The sequence below is a fragment of the Megascapheus bottae genome, chromosome 16 (genome assembly GCF_031878675.1).
Source record: "Megascapheus bottae isolate mThoBot1 chromosome 16, mThoBot2.hap1, whole genome shotgun sequence".
Taxonomy (NCBI): Eukaryota; Metazoa; Chordata; class Mammalia; order Rodentia; family Geomyidae; genus Megascapheus; species Megascapheus bottae.
This window is the reverse complement of record NC_143524.1, coordinates 1542585-1559561: the sequence shown is the minus strand read 5'-3', so window position 1 is coordinate 1559561 and position 16977 is coordinate 1542585. Positions and strand designations below refer to the sequence as shown.

The 16977-nt window shown below is 60.7% G+C and overlaps 1 protein-coding gene across 1 annotated transcript; it reads right to left on the bottom strand.

Annotated features, from left to right (window-relative positions):
* Positions 1 to 440: 440 nt before the first annotated feature.
* Cd81 (CD81 molecule) lies at positions 441 to 15721 on the bottom strand. Its single transcript, XM_090347155.1, has 8 exons — positions 15532 to 15721; positions 5620 to 5734; positions 3027 to 3124; positions 2288 to 2362; positions 1954 to 2058; positions 1521 to 1622; positions 1056 to 1142; positions 441 to 970 (listed from the first exon to the last, which is right to left on the bottom strand). Exons 1-8 carry the CDS (start codon positions 15595 to 15597, stop codon positions 908 to 910), a joined length of 711 nt encoding a protein of 236 aa, XP_090203281.1. The 5' UTR covers positions 15598 to 15721; the 3' UTR covers positions 441 to 907.
* Positions 15722 to 16977: the final 1256 nt, after the last annotated feature.

The window sequence follows — 16977 nt, the reverse complement described above, 5'->3', positions numbered from 1 at the left end:
CCGAGACCTCCCGCGGCATTCTGGGACAGGCGACGAGCGTGCTCGCCTCGGGCGCCCGGGATTGGCCCGGGGACGGAGGAAGGGGCGGAGCCAAGACTCCAGAGGTGTCAGCTGCGCGGGCTTGGCGGCTCTAGCGCCGCCTGCCGGAAGCCACCAGGCCAGCGTCCCCACAGGCAGGAAGCGCGCCATCGCGCAGGCGTGATTCGAGCCCATAGCACTTCCGGCGCGGACCGGAAGCGGGCCCGCTCGGCCCCCAGCGCACCCCCTAGCTGGGACGCCGCCCCCCTCGCCCTCGGCCCTCGGCCCTCGCGGAGCCGGAGGGGCCTCCTGGCCGGTCTGGGCACGGAACCGTCCCCACCCGCTCCCCGCGCCCAGCGCCGCCCGGCTGGACGCCGCGCCGAGCCGAGCGCACACAGGAAGAGGGTCTTGGACGGCCCCGCTGGCATGCCTGGTTTTTCCTTTATTAAATGACTGTATAAGATGTAATTACAGCTGAGGGTGACATGTTAGAAAGGACACTACACTGAAGGCATAGAAGAGTGCTCAGATCCAGCTCGTGGGGGGTGAAGGAGAGGGATAGGGTTAAAAAGACAGGAGCTGTGCAGCCCACAGATGGGCAGATTGGCTGGGCACAGCCCCAGCTCAGCCACAGGAGCCTCTGGGCAAGCACCCCTGAGAGGCCTCACTCGGCGGGCAGAGCCCCAGGGGCCCTCACAGCCGGCTCCAGGTGACATCATCCCCAAGTGAACAGGAGAGTTCAGAACCAAACAAAACCTCGGAAGTGAGAAGGCTAAGTGTAGCAGAGGAACACCGGAAACGCTATGTACACAGGTGGTGGGGCTGCCGCAGCAGCCTCGGGTCACTCTAGTGGCACTGCAGGGGTCCCTGCCCCGGGACCTGCAGGGTCTCAGTACACAGAGCTATTCCGGATGCCACAGCACAGCACCATGCTCAGAATCATCTCAAAGATCTGTGGAGAGCAAGAGAGGGTCAGCACTGGGGCGAGGAGGGGCCGTCCCCGGTGAATGGCAGAGAATGGGGGGGGGGCAGCTCACCATGATGACAGCAACCACAATGGCTGCAATGCCAATGAGGTACAGCTTTCCCGAGAAGAGCTCATCAATCTTCTGGTGGCAGTCACTCTGTGGGGTGAGCAGGGGAGCTCAGAGGCCATTTCAGGGAAGGAGGTATGACAGGAACCGCACCAGTGCCACCCCTTCCCGCACTGCACCCCACCAGCTGGGCCTCTGCCCAGGGCTTATCTCCTACCCATTCGAAAATAAACTCGAACCCCAGGCGTGCAGCTGGGGCCACGCTGGCCTGGGTGCATCCTCGAGGTGCTAGTGTGACACAGAGTGACCTCCCTGGGCACCGCAGAGCTGGCCAGGCCATCGGGCGAAGCCACCGAGCGAGGTGCCAGCCTCTTCCTGGCGCGGGCCCTGCTCTGCTCACCGGGCCCCTGGGCACAGCAGCCCTCTCACTGCCCCCCTCCCGCGGCCCACCCCGCTGCGCCCAGGCACCTCCATGAGGTTGCTGAGGAGGGTGTTGCCTGAGGGACACAGGTTGTTCTTCAGCACTGAGGTGGTCAGCGTGGTCAGCCTGTTGGAGCCACAGCAGTTGAGCTGGAGATCAAGGAAGCATTGGTGAGTTCTTGGCATGTGGGGAGAAGGGCCCCAAGCTCCAGAGGACAGAGCGAAGTGGAGAACACATACCAGACAGACCTCCCCAGGTGGACCTAGAAACCCCCTTCCTTCCCCTGCTGCTTCCACACCTGCTGAACCCTTAGCTGGGACACAGGTACACAGACCACCCAGCCAGGTGCCCTTCTAGTCCTCAGCTCTGGCCAGCAGCAGGCTTCGTCACAAAGGCGATGCTCTAACCAGTGCCTTGTAGCCTCTCCAGCCCAGCCACAACCCCATCCCTGGCCTTGCAGCCCCTCGGGCCCAGACGCACCGTCTCATGGAAGGTCTTCACCACAGCCTTGGCGTTGCTGGCATCATCATCCACCACCGCCTGCTGAAGGGCCTGGTCGTAGAACTGCTTCACATCCTTGGCAATCTGGGGAGAAGTGTGGTCCAGGGCAGCAGGGGGTCGCCCCCCAGGCAGGGCACCAGGCTGTCCCTGTGCTTCACACCCTTGGCAATCGGGGACTAACCCTGGCAGGGCATGCCCTGAGGCAGCCCCTGTGCGGGGAGGGGGGAGGAAGTGTCACAGAGCCCCTGAAAACCCTGGCCGGGGCCGATTCCCCCCCCCCAACCCCTGCAGCTTCCTGAAGCCCCAGGCTTACCTGGTCTTTGTTAACAAAGCCCCAGATACCAGCAGCCACCTCACAGGCAAAGAGGATCACGAGGCAAGTGAAGAACTGGGGACAGAGAGGGGTCGGCGGTGGGCAGGGGGCTCTCTACAGGGAAGGACCCGTACGACCAAGAGGTGTGTTGGGAGCTATGGGTACCCAGCCCACATCCCGAGCAGAGCAGGGACAAGGCCGGGGGTAGGCAGGGATTCTGCAGGTGGCAAGTCCGGGGCTGCAGCTCTCAGGAAGGCACCTGCAGCAGTGAACCCGGACTGTGATGAACCTTCCCTAACCCCTTTCCCTGCTTCCCGGGTGGACAGGAGCCTGAGCAACCCACCTCCCCACTTGGGATAATGGTGAACTCCCCGGCCCCTCCCAAGCCGGCCAGCCTGGATGACACATCTGGGTGCCTCAGCTTCCTCCAGGAGCTGGTATGACCTTGGGGTGCCACTCAGTCTTTATGCTTGTAAAGAAGAGAAACTCAGCCTTGAGAGCCACACATGATAGCCATCAACCACAGACCAGAGGCTTCATTTATGAACCGAACAGGAAAAGCATAGGTGCAAAAGTGTGAAGATGTTGGGGTGGCCAGCTGACCTCTGGCATCCAGGACTGCAGCAGAGGCTTGGTGGGCTACACCCCAGCCCCTGGGTCTGTGCTGATTCCTATCCTGGCCGCCCACTTTCTCCTGGGCCAGCTGAAGTCCCCCCTCCCAAGCCCAGACACAGCTTACTGTCCCCAGCAGGCACTGGGACTCCTGGATGGCGCCATAGCAGCCCAGGAAGCCGACGAACATCATCACAGCCCCCACAGCAATGAGGATGTAGATGCCTGTGGAGGGAGGCCCAAGGTGAGCGGAGGGTCTAGGTGGGCTCGGCACTGTGCCTCAGCGCTCCCCTGCACAGCACTGGGGGACTGAACGGTGTCTAAACATGCAGAGAACGCAGCCACCGTGCTTCAGAGATGTCCTGTGTGCAGACATGGCCGCCCCTTCCTCTGGGCCACACTGTCTCAGCACAACGCACGGTGCCTCAGCCAAGGGAAAGGAGGTGGCAGCAGCTGTCCATTCAGTCACACCTCAGCCTGCTTCATGCGCCCCTTCTTAGGGATGCCAGGGTTTGAGCTGTGCTTGTTTCTGTGCCTCAGCTGGATGTGAAGCTCCATCCTGAGGGCAGGGGCACCACAACCCAGCTGTCCCTGCCTGGAGCCCACGGCCACCCCCCTTGTCCCTTGGGAAAGGCCACAGGCTTTCTGCAGAGCCATCCCAGCCCATCTCAGCAGGCCCAACCCCCCCCCCTGTCTCCACAGCAACACTGCTGGGCAGCTCAAGCCTCCCTGCTCAAAGCCTAGCCCATTGTCCTCTGCCTGGCCAGCCCAGCAGAGAAGGAGCCAGGACTAGAACCACTGCCAGGTTCGGGAATGGACAAGGCCTGGGGCCTGACTTCTGGCAGGCACTGAACATGCTGACCAAAAGAACACCCTCATCAGGACACCTGGCCGGTGGCCCCCCTCATGTGGGCAGAACCTCCTCTAGCCCCGCAAGCTCAGCCTCCTGGGGCCACGTCAGGGACACCCAGGTGATGAGGACACCCCAGGGCACCACTCTTCCTGGACACAGAGGCCTTTGAGAATCCCAGGGCCACCCACAGCCCCTCCAGGGCCCAGAACTCTCCCAGCTCCCCGGGGTGCTAAGCCAGTCAGCCAATCCACCCCTCTTCCCAGCACTGGACAAAGAGCCTTTGTCAGGACCACATCTGCTCCCCACAGCCCCCAACAGGGGGCTCCAGAAGGACGACTCAGGATGGGCAGGGACTTGGTGCCAGGATGGGGATGGCAAGCCCTGCCAAGTGGTGCGACACCTGGGGTTATCCCAGTCCCCACACCACGGAGAGGCAGCTGGCCTGCTGGAGTTTGAACTGGGCAGCCCATGATGAGACAGGGCACTGAGATGTTTCCAGTGCCACAGAGCACAGCCCAGGGGCATCCAGGGCCATGAAGGAGACCGAAGACGCTGCAGCCTCCATGAGGCCGGTGTGCCCCTGCCCCACCCCAGCAGCCAGCTCAGCCAATTAGTCTGGCCTGAAGTGGTGAACCTTTTGCTCCTGTCCCACCACAGGAGACCTAGAAGCTGCTACTGCCACAGGGCTGTTGCCAAACTGCCTGCCCTGATTAACCACCCAGCCCCCACCACCCTGGACAGGATGAAGAACGTGCTCGAGACCACCTCACTCTGATCAGACATGGGTCCATGCTCAAGTGTTGGCAGGTATGAGGGGAAAGCCCTGGTTGCTAGATTCCTCTGAACCCCAAATAGTGCAGACATCTCAGAAAATAAGCACAAGGCCAGGAAGAGGTAGGTCTCCAGGACTGACAGCCCCCTCAAGGGCCTCCAGAGGCCTTACCCGGCCTGGAAACCATCGGTCCATCCAGGACCATAAGCAGGGCTGGGGCCAGAGGAGGAATGGCAGCCTGGGGTGATCAGACATCTCTGGGTTGCCCTGGAGTTCTGAGTGAGAGAGGGAGTACACAGGGCATTCCTGGCCCCCACTCGGGGGAGGGAGGGAGAAGGGCAGGCCCCTGGCAGGCTCCACAGGAGCGGGGAGGACCCATAGCAGGCCCCAACTGGGAGCTGTGGGCCAGGAGCCCCTCCTTTAAAGGGCAGAACATCTCCCAAACACTTGTAGAACTTGCAGGATGCCAGACCCCGCCCTCTACCCTGCCTCCACTGAGGGGGGAGCACTGCAGGGATGGTGGGGTGGCTCAGTCCCCCACAGACATCCTAATAAGGCTACTAGGTGTGGCAGCCTGTGTGGGAGGAGAGAGGGGACTGAGCCTCCAGCCCTCCCCACATGGTTCCAGCTGCTTCAGCTTTGGCCCAGGCATTCAGCCCCACCCACCAGGGTGCCTTCCCAGAAATACCCAGGTTAAAATAAGATCTCCAGAGGCTTCCAGCCCCAGCTGCCATTCTGCCTGGCCTATTGTTCTGGTGGGGGTCTCCACCAGCCACTCACCCTCTCAGCACCCTTCAACCCTAGTCCAGCACTACTCCAAGCCAGTGGCCCAGTTTGGATATTCTACTCACTGGTCTCAGACCCCATCTCCTTGTGGACAGCCCCCCCTCCGCCCCCGGAGATACACAAAGACACACAAAGACACACACAGACACGCACAGACACACACTCTACTTGCTCAGTGCTCTTGACCCTGCTTCCCACCTCTAGATCTCGGCCATGCCTTGCCTAGGGGCCTGAGCTCCTGACTACTTGGCCACCAGGTCTGCAGCCCCAGCTCTGGGCTCCACCCACTCTCATGCCCACATCACTCACCCACATAGAAGGTGCTGGGTGCTGGTCGGTCTCCCAGTTCCTGGTAGAGCAGGCTGGTGGTCTGCGGGTCATGGCGAAGCCACAGGGCCACACCCAGGATCACGCCTCCGGCCAACTAGGGAAAGAGAGGACCACGTCACGGTGAGAACTCCATCTATCTGACCTTGTCTTCCAAACCGGATGCAGGACACCTCATTAAGTCTGCATTCCAGATGAACAAGAAACCTTCTCCAGTCCACGTGTGTCCCAAATACCACATGGACACACACACAATAATTCCTCTCAGTTCTCAGTTGACCAGGCCTCTGTCTTTTAAGTGTGGCCAGCAGCCACACCAGGAATTGGGCACCAAGGAAAGCCAGCACCCCCCCCCCACCCCCAGGTGCCTCACACCAAGTCCCCAGCTTGTTAGCAGACTTGGGGATCAAGTCTTTGCTGCTAGAGAGAAGTGATCTGATGCTACCACCCAGGACACAGCCAGCAGCTGCCATCCTCAGGCCAGAGGCTCCCAGGGTGGAGGGGTAGCAGGGCTGGAAGACACTGCTCGGGAAGGCAGGCCTGAGACAGACTCAAGGTGAAGGCCTGTCATCTGGTATAGACGTGACCACCATTAGCCAAGTGGGGTGGGGTGACGCTTGAGAATTGGGGCCTCTAGGGCACAGATAGCAGTCTGTGCTCTAGATTTTGTCTGCTTTCCCTCTAGGCCCACAGCTCCCCACTGGGGCAGCAGCCTGAGGATGTCATGATCCTGGGACTGAACTATCAATCCTTTCTGGGCCCAGATCACGGTGGAAGGTCATGTCCTCAGGCAGTGAGAGGGGCAGGGACAGAGCACTGCTGGCACCTGGTCCTACCGACCAGTGTTCCGCCTTGCACACGAGCAACTGCCAAGTCTGCCAAGGACCAGAGTCAGGAGCCTGGGTCCCACTTGGGGAGCCCACTGCCTGGCGCCCTTGGCCTGGAGGAGCTCTGCCCTCCTCCACACCACCCAACAGAGGGCCAGGCCTCAGGGCTTCCTCCCTCCTGTGCCAAGGGAGACTTCTTTCGCTTGAGCTGGGTGGGAGGACAAGTCTCCCAGGCTTCCAAGAGCAAAGCCTGCCATTCTCCGCAGGGGGCAATGGCACACCCACACAGGAACTCTCACTCAGTTGCTGGTCAGGGAAACAGAGATAAGCCATGAGGCCTGCAGCTCCCATGGCAGCAGGCAGGGTTAAGAGCCCTAAGGGATTTGTACTTGACTGTCACCAATGGGCTACCAATAAGGAAAACACTGTTACCTGCCTGGGGACCCCCAGAAGAGCAAAAGGGTCTGAGCCAGCCTCATTCCCTGACTGGGGGGCCCCTCTGACCTCACCCTGATGCCCGGGGCTGTTTCTCTTGTGTAAATGGCAGCCGGATGCTGGGTACTGTGGTGTGGGGAGGGGTGAGGCCTACTTTGCCTGGACCCTGGGCAGATGCTCTTTCCATCAAGCACCCTTCAGGGTGCCCGCTGGCCCTGCCCAAAAGGCTTCCTGCTAGAATCCCAGTGCTCCTGTGCCTAGCCCAGAGGAGGCCAGGAGGTGGCAGGCAGGCTGGCCTGGGGAGCTGAGCTGCATTCTAGGGCTCCAGGGGGAGGGTCTGAGAGTTGCCCCAGTAACCCTGGCTTCCTCTGAGGCTTTGGAAATCATGTATTTCATTTAGAAACTGGTCCAAAGGTCGTTCTGATGTTCCAGGACAGGAGGGGGATGGAGGGGGATGGAGGAGGGAGCCCCTGCCCCTCCCTGTGGTCACAGAGGCCTGGTTGCAGACTGACTGAGCCACACACAAGCTGTTGGGTCACTGGCAGGTCACTGTCTTCTGGTGTCTCTGTATGCCCCCTATAAGGCAGCCCAGCAGGAGACAGTACCTGGCTGGAGGTGTAGGCCAAAGAGGTCCCCTGCCCTCCCCCTGGCTGGGCAGGGACCACATCACCCTTGTGTGAGGAGCTGGGCCTGCACCACCACCCTACGGAGATGAGAAGGCAACGCTGGGTCCAACTCCCAAGCCTGCTATCACAGCTCTGGACAAGCCAACACTTGCTGCTTGGATCTGGGGAGTAGGAGCCAGCCTCTAGATAAGCCCTAGGCCCAGGCCTTCAGGCCCAGGGGTATAAACCCGGCCTGTCTTACCTTCCACCAGAGAATGGCAGCTGGGTAGGGGGGGTCTCAGCCTGCCCACCTCCCTCATTGTTTCAGAGGGCAACCAGAGCAAATGGGAAGGGACCCAGGAAGGAAAGCCCTGGGCCAGCAGCCATCTCCCCAGCTCCTGCACAGTCCCTCTAGCCAAAGCCGGGAGCCCAGCGAGGACAGGTAAGGCGGGCCCATGGCAATCCAGACATGGCGGCAGAAGGGACTCATCTAAAGAGTGGGCAGACACACCCCACGAGGCTGGAAATAAACCCGTTCTCCATAATACCTATAGATGTGCATGCACACGTGTGCATGCATACATACACACACACACACACACACACACACACACACACACACCCCCACCAGAAGGTCATGTGGTCAGAACATATGTGGAATTCCCAAAACTCTACACTAAGATGAGCAATGGGCAGGACGGGCATTCTGCCCACGTGTTGGGTGTGGAAGCATTGGAGGGGTCGATGTACCACAGGGGGCCTGGTTGTGCAGCTGGGGGCTTGTATTGCTGCTGAGGACACCGACACACACCTCCTCACCCACCTACACCCAGAGCTGGGTCTGAGGAACGGCGGCTACATCCTGCTGGGTGACTGGCCAGGCCCAGTGGTCTACCAGGGCAGAATCCTCCCGTGAAGAGGAGAGGGACCACAGGGCAGAAACTCCTGACAATTTCACTGAGTGAAGAACAAAAGAGGCCGCAGTAGTAGAGCAGTAGAAATGTAAATGTCCTTGAGACCACTCAGTGACAAACAGCCCAGTGACCAGGAGGGCACAGCACGGGTTCTGGGAGGGAAGAGAGGGATCACCCAGGGCTCCAGGCTCCCAGGACAGTTGGGGTGCATTCACTCTCCAGGGGGTGACGGTTTCATAAGGTACAAATGCATCAAAACTTCTTCAACTCTGCCCTCCAAACATACATTCGTGTTGTGTCAATCACATGCAAATGAATCTGTTTAAAATTCCCCACACCGAGGCCTGCACTGCAGGAAGGGTGGGGCTGTCAGCCTGCTCCTACCCCTTCCCTTCTCTAGCTGGGAATCGGACATGGGCTGCCACAAAGGAAGGGACTGCAGTCACAACAGAACCCGAATCATGGTGAAAAGAATCATATCTGGGAGAATGCAGTGTCGGCCGGGACCCAGACACGAAGGTCAAGGACAACCACAGCTCTGGCTGCTGGTCCTGTGTGAGTCCTGCAGTCTGAGCCTTCTCAGCCTCAGGGTGCCCAGACACCTCGTTCCCAACAGCAGTGTAGCCGCTGCTGGTTCATGAAACAGCAAACTCCAAAATGTCTTCATTCATCCTTGGGGGGACATGAGACTGCCCAGAGCTCACCTGTGGGACACACAGCCACTGTCCCCATGTCCTCAGAGAACCCCACATCCCAAGATCTCCTCTTGGGGGAAGGGAGGGAGGGAGAGAGTCCAGGTAACAAGTCCTGGCTCCTGTCCAGGTGCGGACAAAGGGACAGAAAGTTTTCAGAACTCTGTGAAAGCTTTTGTTTCTTCCTCTTTCCTCAGAATGCGTAAAGAGCTCAAGGATAAGGCGGAGGGAGGGGGGGGAAGGCCTGCTAAGAAGCACCCTGGGTCCCAGTGCTCCAGAAGCAGCTGAAAGACAGCAGGCTCAAGGCCATTCCCACCCTGTACCACCTGCCCACTGCCCACCTGGGTCAGACCCCAGCTGGGAATGGGATTCCCCCCAAAGGCTCCCCACTTCAGCAGACCTCTCCCCACCAGGAAGGAACAGGGCTCCAGTCCCCCACATCTGCTGCCCTGGGCAGCCACCCTCAGCCTGCCTATACATTTCAGTGGTTAGCAAGGACAGTTCCCCAGTCAGCATGCCAGGCCCTTCCTTTCTAGAGAGGGGCCTGTGGGGGAGGAGAGGACCAAGCCTTGGATGGGTGAGTGGGTAGGGAAGTGAGCTCTGCTTGGAAAAGCACTAGAATGGACTGAAGACCAGAGCGGGGAGGGAGGGAGTTCCTCAGAGTGCTCTCCAGGGGACTGAAGGGGGCGGGGGCAGGGGGGGGGGAGAGGAGAGAGGGGCTGGTGGTAGCAGAGAAGGCCCTGGGTCCCAGCAGAAGGCTAATGGGCTCATGCTCCACCTACCATACGGACAGTTGCCTGACATTGGGGTGGAGGCTGGGGATGCCAGGTCCTCCCCAGGGACACAGGGCCCCTCTCAGGCCCTCCCAGGAGCCAGGATGCTGCCCCAGGACCCCATCCTGACCTCACACCAGAGCCCTGGGCTGCTCAGGCAGGAAGGAAGTTCGAGGGAAGTGCAGTGCTGCTCAGGAGACCCTAGCCTCAGGAAGTGGTTAAAAATAAGCCACAGGCCCTGCTGGCAGGCCAAGGACTTGGGGGCCAAGACAGGGTTTGGCCTAGTGGTAGAGTGCTTGACTAGCATGCACGAGACCCAGGTTTGATACCTCAGTGCCACATGCCTAGAAAAAGCCAGAAGTGGTACTGTGATTCAAGTGGTAGAGTTCTAGTCTTGAGAAAGTCCAAGGACAGTGCTCAGGCCCTGAGCAAAACAAACAAACAAACAACCAAAAAAAGTAGAAGCAACCCGCATGTGGCTCACACCTACAATCCTCCCTACTCAGGAGGCTGAGATCTGAGGATCAAGGTTCAAAGCCAACCCAGACATAAAAGACTTTAAGACTCTTATCTCCAATTAATCACTAGAAAATTGGAAGTGGGGCTTGGTTCAAGGGTAGGGTAGTTAGTAGCCCTGAGCTGAAGAGCTCAGGTACTGCCTCAAGCCCCCAGGACCCCAAAACTAAAAACTGTAGAAGACAGCTCTGCTGTCCCCCAGGCACTGGGGAGTAAGTCAGGGTGCTGGGCCAGGCCCCTCCCAGAGCCAGACTTCTGGCCTACCCTAGTTCCCAGGTGGGGAGACTATGAGGTACCTCCAGACCCCCATGCCTGCCCTCCTCTGAAAAGTTCCTCTGCCCCACTGGGCCCTAAAGGGAGGATGTGTGGACCTGCGTGGCCCCAGAGACCTGCTACAAACCAGCACTGAAGGTAGCCCAGCCTTGCCTGCACTCTGTACTTCAGGGTGGGTGGTCATGGGAGACAGAGACAGAGGTGGTGGAGAGGCCCTGGCGGGCCAGGTGTCATCACCTCCAGCACCCATGTGGCAATCTGTTTTCATCCTGGGAGGAGGGGGAGCCTCAGACTGGGGGACCCAACCCAGACAGAGGTTCCAGCCTCAGTGCCACTTCCTTAGAGGTGACAGGGAGATGTGTTTGCCCAACGTCCCCAAAGGGGTCTGGTGACAGCCCAGAACCAGCTTGGAGCTCATGGGAGCCTAGTTATTAACCCTAGGGCACAGGAAAAAACTTTCCAACAGCCCATTCCAGGCCATACCTCTGAGGTGCCACAGCTGCTGCCAGCAGTGACAGGGTGCAATCTCCCCAGGGAATCTGGGCAAGCCAGAGATTGCCAGCTCTAACTGTCACAAACGGCTCCTCCCAAACCGAGGGGTGGTCCCACTGTGCAGCCCAGACAGCTAAGCTCCCGGGAGGGTAGGCCGTGCAGGGCCCTCATTCTTGTGCCTTGCTATGCCAGGAGTCCTGCAGTGGGCCAGGGGCTCCCCATCAGCCACAGGTAACAGGCCACAAAACACCCAACCAGATGCTGGTGACAGTCCAATGTGTGTGATGCAATGTCACACAGGGAAGGCCAGAGTGTTGGGGACCTCACCCAGTCCTTCCAACTCTACTTATATTGGTATGGGCCAGGGACAAAGAAGAAGCACCTCCAAATTCAGCAAGGGGTGCATCTTCAAAGAGGGTGGGGCTGGGAATTCCAGGGCTCTGGCCCAGCTGACGGGCTCCCTATCTAGGTCTCCATGGTATTTGGACCCCATACCTCCAATATGGGGTAATTTCAGGCTGCAGAGCCAGGCACCCCAGTTACCAATGTGTCTCCCTGCACTCCCAGCTTTCACCAGATCTCACCCGCCTCACACCTTGGGGACAGGGCAGCAGCCCAACAGATCACCCCATTTATTCCCTGGCCACCACAGAATGGCCATGGCGCTGACCTACAAACCAAATACAGATGACCATGACAAGCCCCTCCAGTAATGCCCCACTGTGAGGAATCCCTTCAAAAATAAAAAAGTGAGGCCCCAGATGAGCCCCAGGAAATGGAAAGAGAGGGTTTTTCCTTTCTTATAGTTTTTGCTTCTTTATGTCTTCTTTGTTTCTCTGTTTTTGGGAAGATGAGGGGGACACAGAAATGTAGGGAGACAAACAACAAATGCAGCAATGATACTCTAGCAAAGATTGAACAATGTAACTTGCAGGTGGGGACAGAAGGGGAGGACTGGGAGAGCGCGAGGGCAAGGGGGACACTGTCTAGGAAGCAATGCCCTCTTTACCTGACTTATGTAAGTGAAACCCCTCTCTACATCACCTTTATAGGAAAAATAGAAAATAATTCCAGGCGCGGTGGCTCACGCCTGCAATCCTAGCTACTCAGGAGGCTGAGATGTGAGGATCGAGGTATAAAGCCAGCCCTGAGACTCTTATCTCCAATTAACCTCTAGAAAACCAGAAGTGGGGCTGTGGCTCCAGGGGTAAGGTGGTAGCCTTGAGCTGAAGAACTCAGCGACAGCACCCAGGCCCAGAGTTCAAGCCCCATGACCCACAAAAAATAAAAAATAAAAAGCAAAAACAGGTAGGCCCACCTGGAGGACCCCACGTAGTCCCTGAACTAGTGCTGGTCAGGCAGAGTGTCTCAGGCTAGAACTCAGCATGCCAGCCCTCCTGCTGGGCAGGGAAAGTCTCCCAAACCAAGTCAGAGCCACCCAGCACACTCTGGTCTGGCCTTGGGGTCAGTGAGAGGCAGGCAGGTGGCATCTTCCAGCCCCACCCCACGGGCCCTCTCCCAAGGCCCATTGGGTGCAGGGGTGACAGGACAGCTCTTTCCTCAGACCTGAACTCAGGGCTACTGATCTCATGACGGAGGCTCCTCCCCCCCTCAGCTGGATTCCAGATGCTGAAATCAGGACTTGGGAGTGGCTGAGGGGAGACTTCCTCCCCTGGGTTGGAAGCAGAGATTAGGATGAACTGCATTCTAGAGATGAGCTGGGATGGGAGACTAGGGAGGGGGGAGTTGCAAGCCCTGGAATAGATGGGTGGGCCCACTGGGAGCTGTCATGGACTCCTGGGGTCCAGGACCTCATCTCCTTGCCATTCCATGTTGTCATTTTGTCAGACATCCTGTCTGAGACCAGGCTCTGCCAGGTCAAACCACAGACATCCTCTTCTTAGCCCGTCCCAACCGTTCATTAGTCAAAGCTGGGCTGTCGGGCAGCCCAGGGGCACTGGGGAAGTCCTCTGGGCCCAAAACCAGGCTCAGGAAGTCCCTACCCAGGGGCCCAGAGCCTGCCTGGGTTGTAGCCCCTCTCTGGGAAGGCAGGCACAGACTGGGAGGTGACAGACAGTCATGTGCTGTCTGGAGCAGGGGACTGGCTGCCAGCTAGGAGGGCTGCCCCTCTGGCTCCTGGCACTGGATCTGTCTGCCTTGCAACTGGAAGGGAGCCGCCCGCCACAGCAGGATGAATGAGTTGCCAGTCCTGAGTGGGGACATGTCCCTTTCCCCAACAGGGATCGATGGCATCTCTCCTGGCCAGCCTCCCGGGGAAACCCAATGTTACACGCGTTCTGCACACAGACCAGTCACCTGACCCAGGACCCAGGCTGGCGTGGGCCTTCCTCCCTACTGCCAGTAGTCTCAGGTACTAGGGTCTTCAGCCGAGTCCACATACCCACCCTACTCTGTGGCCTGCTGCTCATCTTCCTGCCCGGACACCACCACTGCATGGGGAGTGTTGCCCCACACTGTATGGGTAGGTGAGAACAGGTGCCCTTCCTCCTCCAAGAAGCAGGCTGAGATGCTGGGATGCCCAGCCTGACCAAAGCTGTTTTCCCTACACATTTTCCCAAAGCACCATCCGGGCATTCACAGCACCCTGCTCTTACGCCCAGCCCCCCTGGAGCCAGCCACATCCTGGGCGCCAGGCCCCTTCCTCAAGTACTTCCCATAACACAGCCCGGCTTCCTTGGCAGAACTCCTTTTGGATACAGAGCCCAGCATCCATTTCCTGGAGCTTCTTTGGCCAAGCTCCTCGTTTCTACTCAGGCACATTAGCTAATATGCCCACAACCCCAGGGGGCAGGGGCCCAGAGGACTTCCACTTTGGTGAAAGGAGGCAGAGAACCAGCAGAGTAGGAGGGTGGGGCTACAGAGGTTCAACTCCACTGACCCATGGTGCCCTCGGCTGGGGAGGGGGAGGGGAGGCAGTGCATGCCCCTGCCAGGTTGGTGCCCATCAACCCCGCCTGGCTCTGCTCTGTATCCCTCACCACGGATGCAGGGCTAGAGTGAGTGAAAGGTCCATAGACTTACAGGGATGTTTTTCACAGCTCTGCACGGGGTGGCCCTCTGGGAGAGGCCTCGGTAAGAAGTGCCCCCAGGGATGTGACCAGCCTCCACCGCAGCTGCTTAGGCCCAGCTCCCAAGGGGCCGGGGGCACTCCCACCCAGGGCAGGTGGAAGGGCCTCACCAGCTGAAACCCAGCTCAGAGGGCCAAGGAGGCCCCTTCCTACCTGCCCTCAACTCCCTGCAGGGCTCCCACAGTATGAGAGGGGCACTCTGGGTGTACATTCACCTCCTTCAGACCTCAGCCAGAGCAAGCAAGCACTGATAGAAGCAGGGCAGGCAGGCTTGTCCCAGACTCCTGTGGACCAGCCGACCCCCCCCCCCATCTGCTCCCCTCTGGCAGGGTGGCAGACCATGAAGAAGCACAGCCTGGCTCGAGAAGTTCAGTCCCGCTTCTCACCCTCCTCCTGAACTTGTCACTGCCCCTACATCAGCCCTGGGATCCTCTGCCTCCAGATGGAAAACAGATGTCCCCAGTCCCACACACTCCAGGGGCCGCATTTAAAGTTTACCCTCCCGGCCTCCACTTGGGAGAGGAAAGCTGCCAGGACACAGCCCTGTGGTTCCTCCTCCTGGGAGAGGAGGCAGCTCGGGGAGCACAGCAACGGGGTAACAGCACTGCCCAAAAAGGAGTGGCCGGCCAGCAACACTACCCTCAGTCCCGGAGGGCTGGGAAGTCGCCACCCCTCTCCAAATCTATCACCCACAGGAAATGAAAACCAAAAGCAATGGATGCTCAGGCTGGGAGAAAGTACCGCTCACTCCGATCACCCGCCGCCGCCGCCGCCCGGGTTTGGGCTAAGATGCCCTGAGTGGAAAGGGAGCCCGCCCCACAGTGCCAGGGCGCAATCCGCAGGCGGCTGGACGGCCTCCCTCAGCCTCGGCCCGGGCAGCCGGGGCACCGCGCGCGCCAGCCCCATCCGGGTGTGCGCGCCGCGGCCGGCCAGGCCCCGGCCCCGTCCCCACCGCGGCCGGGCGGAGCGGGGTGGGAGCCGTGGCGGCGTCCGCCCCCCCCCCAGCCAGGGGCGGTGGCCCGGATGAGCTCATGGGGCGGGGCGCCGGCAGCCCCGCCCCCTCCCCGCGGGCGACGCCGGGGGGTCCGGGCCCCCCGAGGAGGCTCCGCGGGCCCCGGGCGCCGTCGCCGCGCGCGAGCAGCGGGGCCAGGCCGCGGGGCAGGGCCGCGACGCGGGGAGGCCCGAAGCCTGGCTCTGCGCCCCGGCCCCCGGCGCCGGCCCCGCGCCCACAGGTGGCCCCGCCACTCGGCGTCCGCGCCGCCCCCGCCCCGCCGCTCACCCAGAAGACGAAATTGAAGACGAAGAGCAGGTACTTGATGCACTTGGTACAGCCCTCCACCCCCATGGCGGCGATGGCACGGGGAGCGGGGAAGGGCGGGCCGGGGGTCCGGGCCGGGTACTGCGGGGCACGCAAGCGCGCGAGGCCTGGCGGCGAGACGAGGGTCGCTCCGCGGACGCTGCGCGCTCGCTCTGCGGCCGGGCACGCGCCCCGCGCCGCGCCTTTTATACCCCGCCGAGGCCCCGCCCCGGAAGGCCCCGCCCCGCGGCCCTCCTGGCCCCGCCCCCGGCCCCGCCTCCCGCCGCGGGGCGCCCGGGCCTGGAGGCCGAGGGGTGGGCGGCGGGGGGGGGGGGGGGGGGGAGGAGGGAGTCAGCGCCCCGCGCACGCGCGCTCCGGGGCCCGCGCTCTCCGCGTGCTGGGGACCCGGCGGCCCCGGGTGCGCGGGGCTTGCGCGAGGTCGACTCCGAGCCCGCTGCAGCCCCGGCTGGAAGCTCGGCCCCCGGCGCGCCCGCTCCCCCCGCTCGCGCTGCGGGCCGCAGGTCCGGGTCCCCGGCCGCGCCGCGGGGAGGTCGGTCATCCGGACCGCAGCTCCAGACCAGCCCCGGCTCGGCGGCCCAGCGGAGTTCCGCGCGTGTCTTCCCCCGCCCGGGGGCAGCGCCCACCCCGGGCAGGGGCCGCGGGCCTCCCCGCCATCCGCCCTTCCCGGCCTCCCGGGACGACGCCCGAGACGGCCCTGCCCCGCCCGGAGCTGCGCTACCCCCCGAGTGCCCCTGCCAGCTGCTGGCCCGAGGCTGCTGTGTTGGATGCTGCTCTTTGCTGGATTTGTGGCCCGTTTTGCTCTGCTCCTTCCTTTTGGGGGTGCCTGTCCTGGGGCCTGAACTCTGGACCTGGCACTGTCCCTGCGCTTTATGCACTTGGACCACAGCCCCTCTTCAGCTCCTTGGTGACGAGCCACAGATGACAAGTCTGCCAGACTCTCATCTCCAGGTAGCTACCAAAAAGCTGAAGGCAGACGTTTCTGCCCAGAGTGGTTTCAGGCTGTGATCCTCAGATCTCAGGGGAAAACCACCAGAGCCCACCTCTCTAGTTTCCTTTCTCTGAGCGTCCTGGGGCTTGACCTCAGGGCCTGAGCCCTGTCCTTGAGCTTTTGTTTTGCTTTGTTTTTGCCAGTCCTGGGGCTTGAACTCAGTGCCTGAGCACTGTCCTTGAGCTTCTCTTGTTCAAGGCTAGCGCCCTACCACTTGAGTCCCTAGGTCCACATGGAATGTTTACAGCCAGGTTCTGGTCAAATTGGTGTCTTGCCTGGCATAAACCGAGTGGGGATCCATCCTTCATCTTTGGATACATAGGAAGAATAGGCCAAGAGGTCTGAGGCATGTCCTTCAATACCTGCTTTTGTTTTGTGTGTGGAAACCACATCACAATGAACTCAGCCTTCCCGTGGGA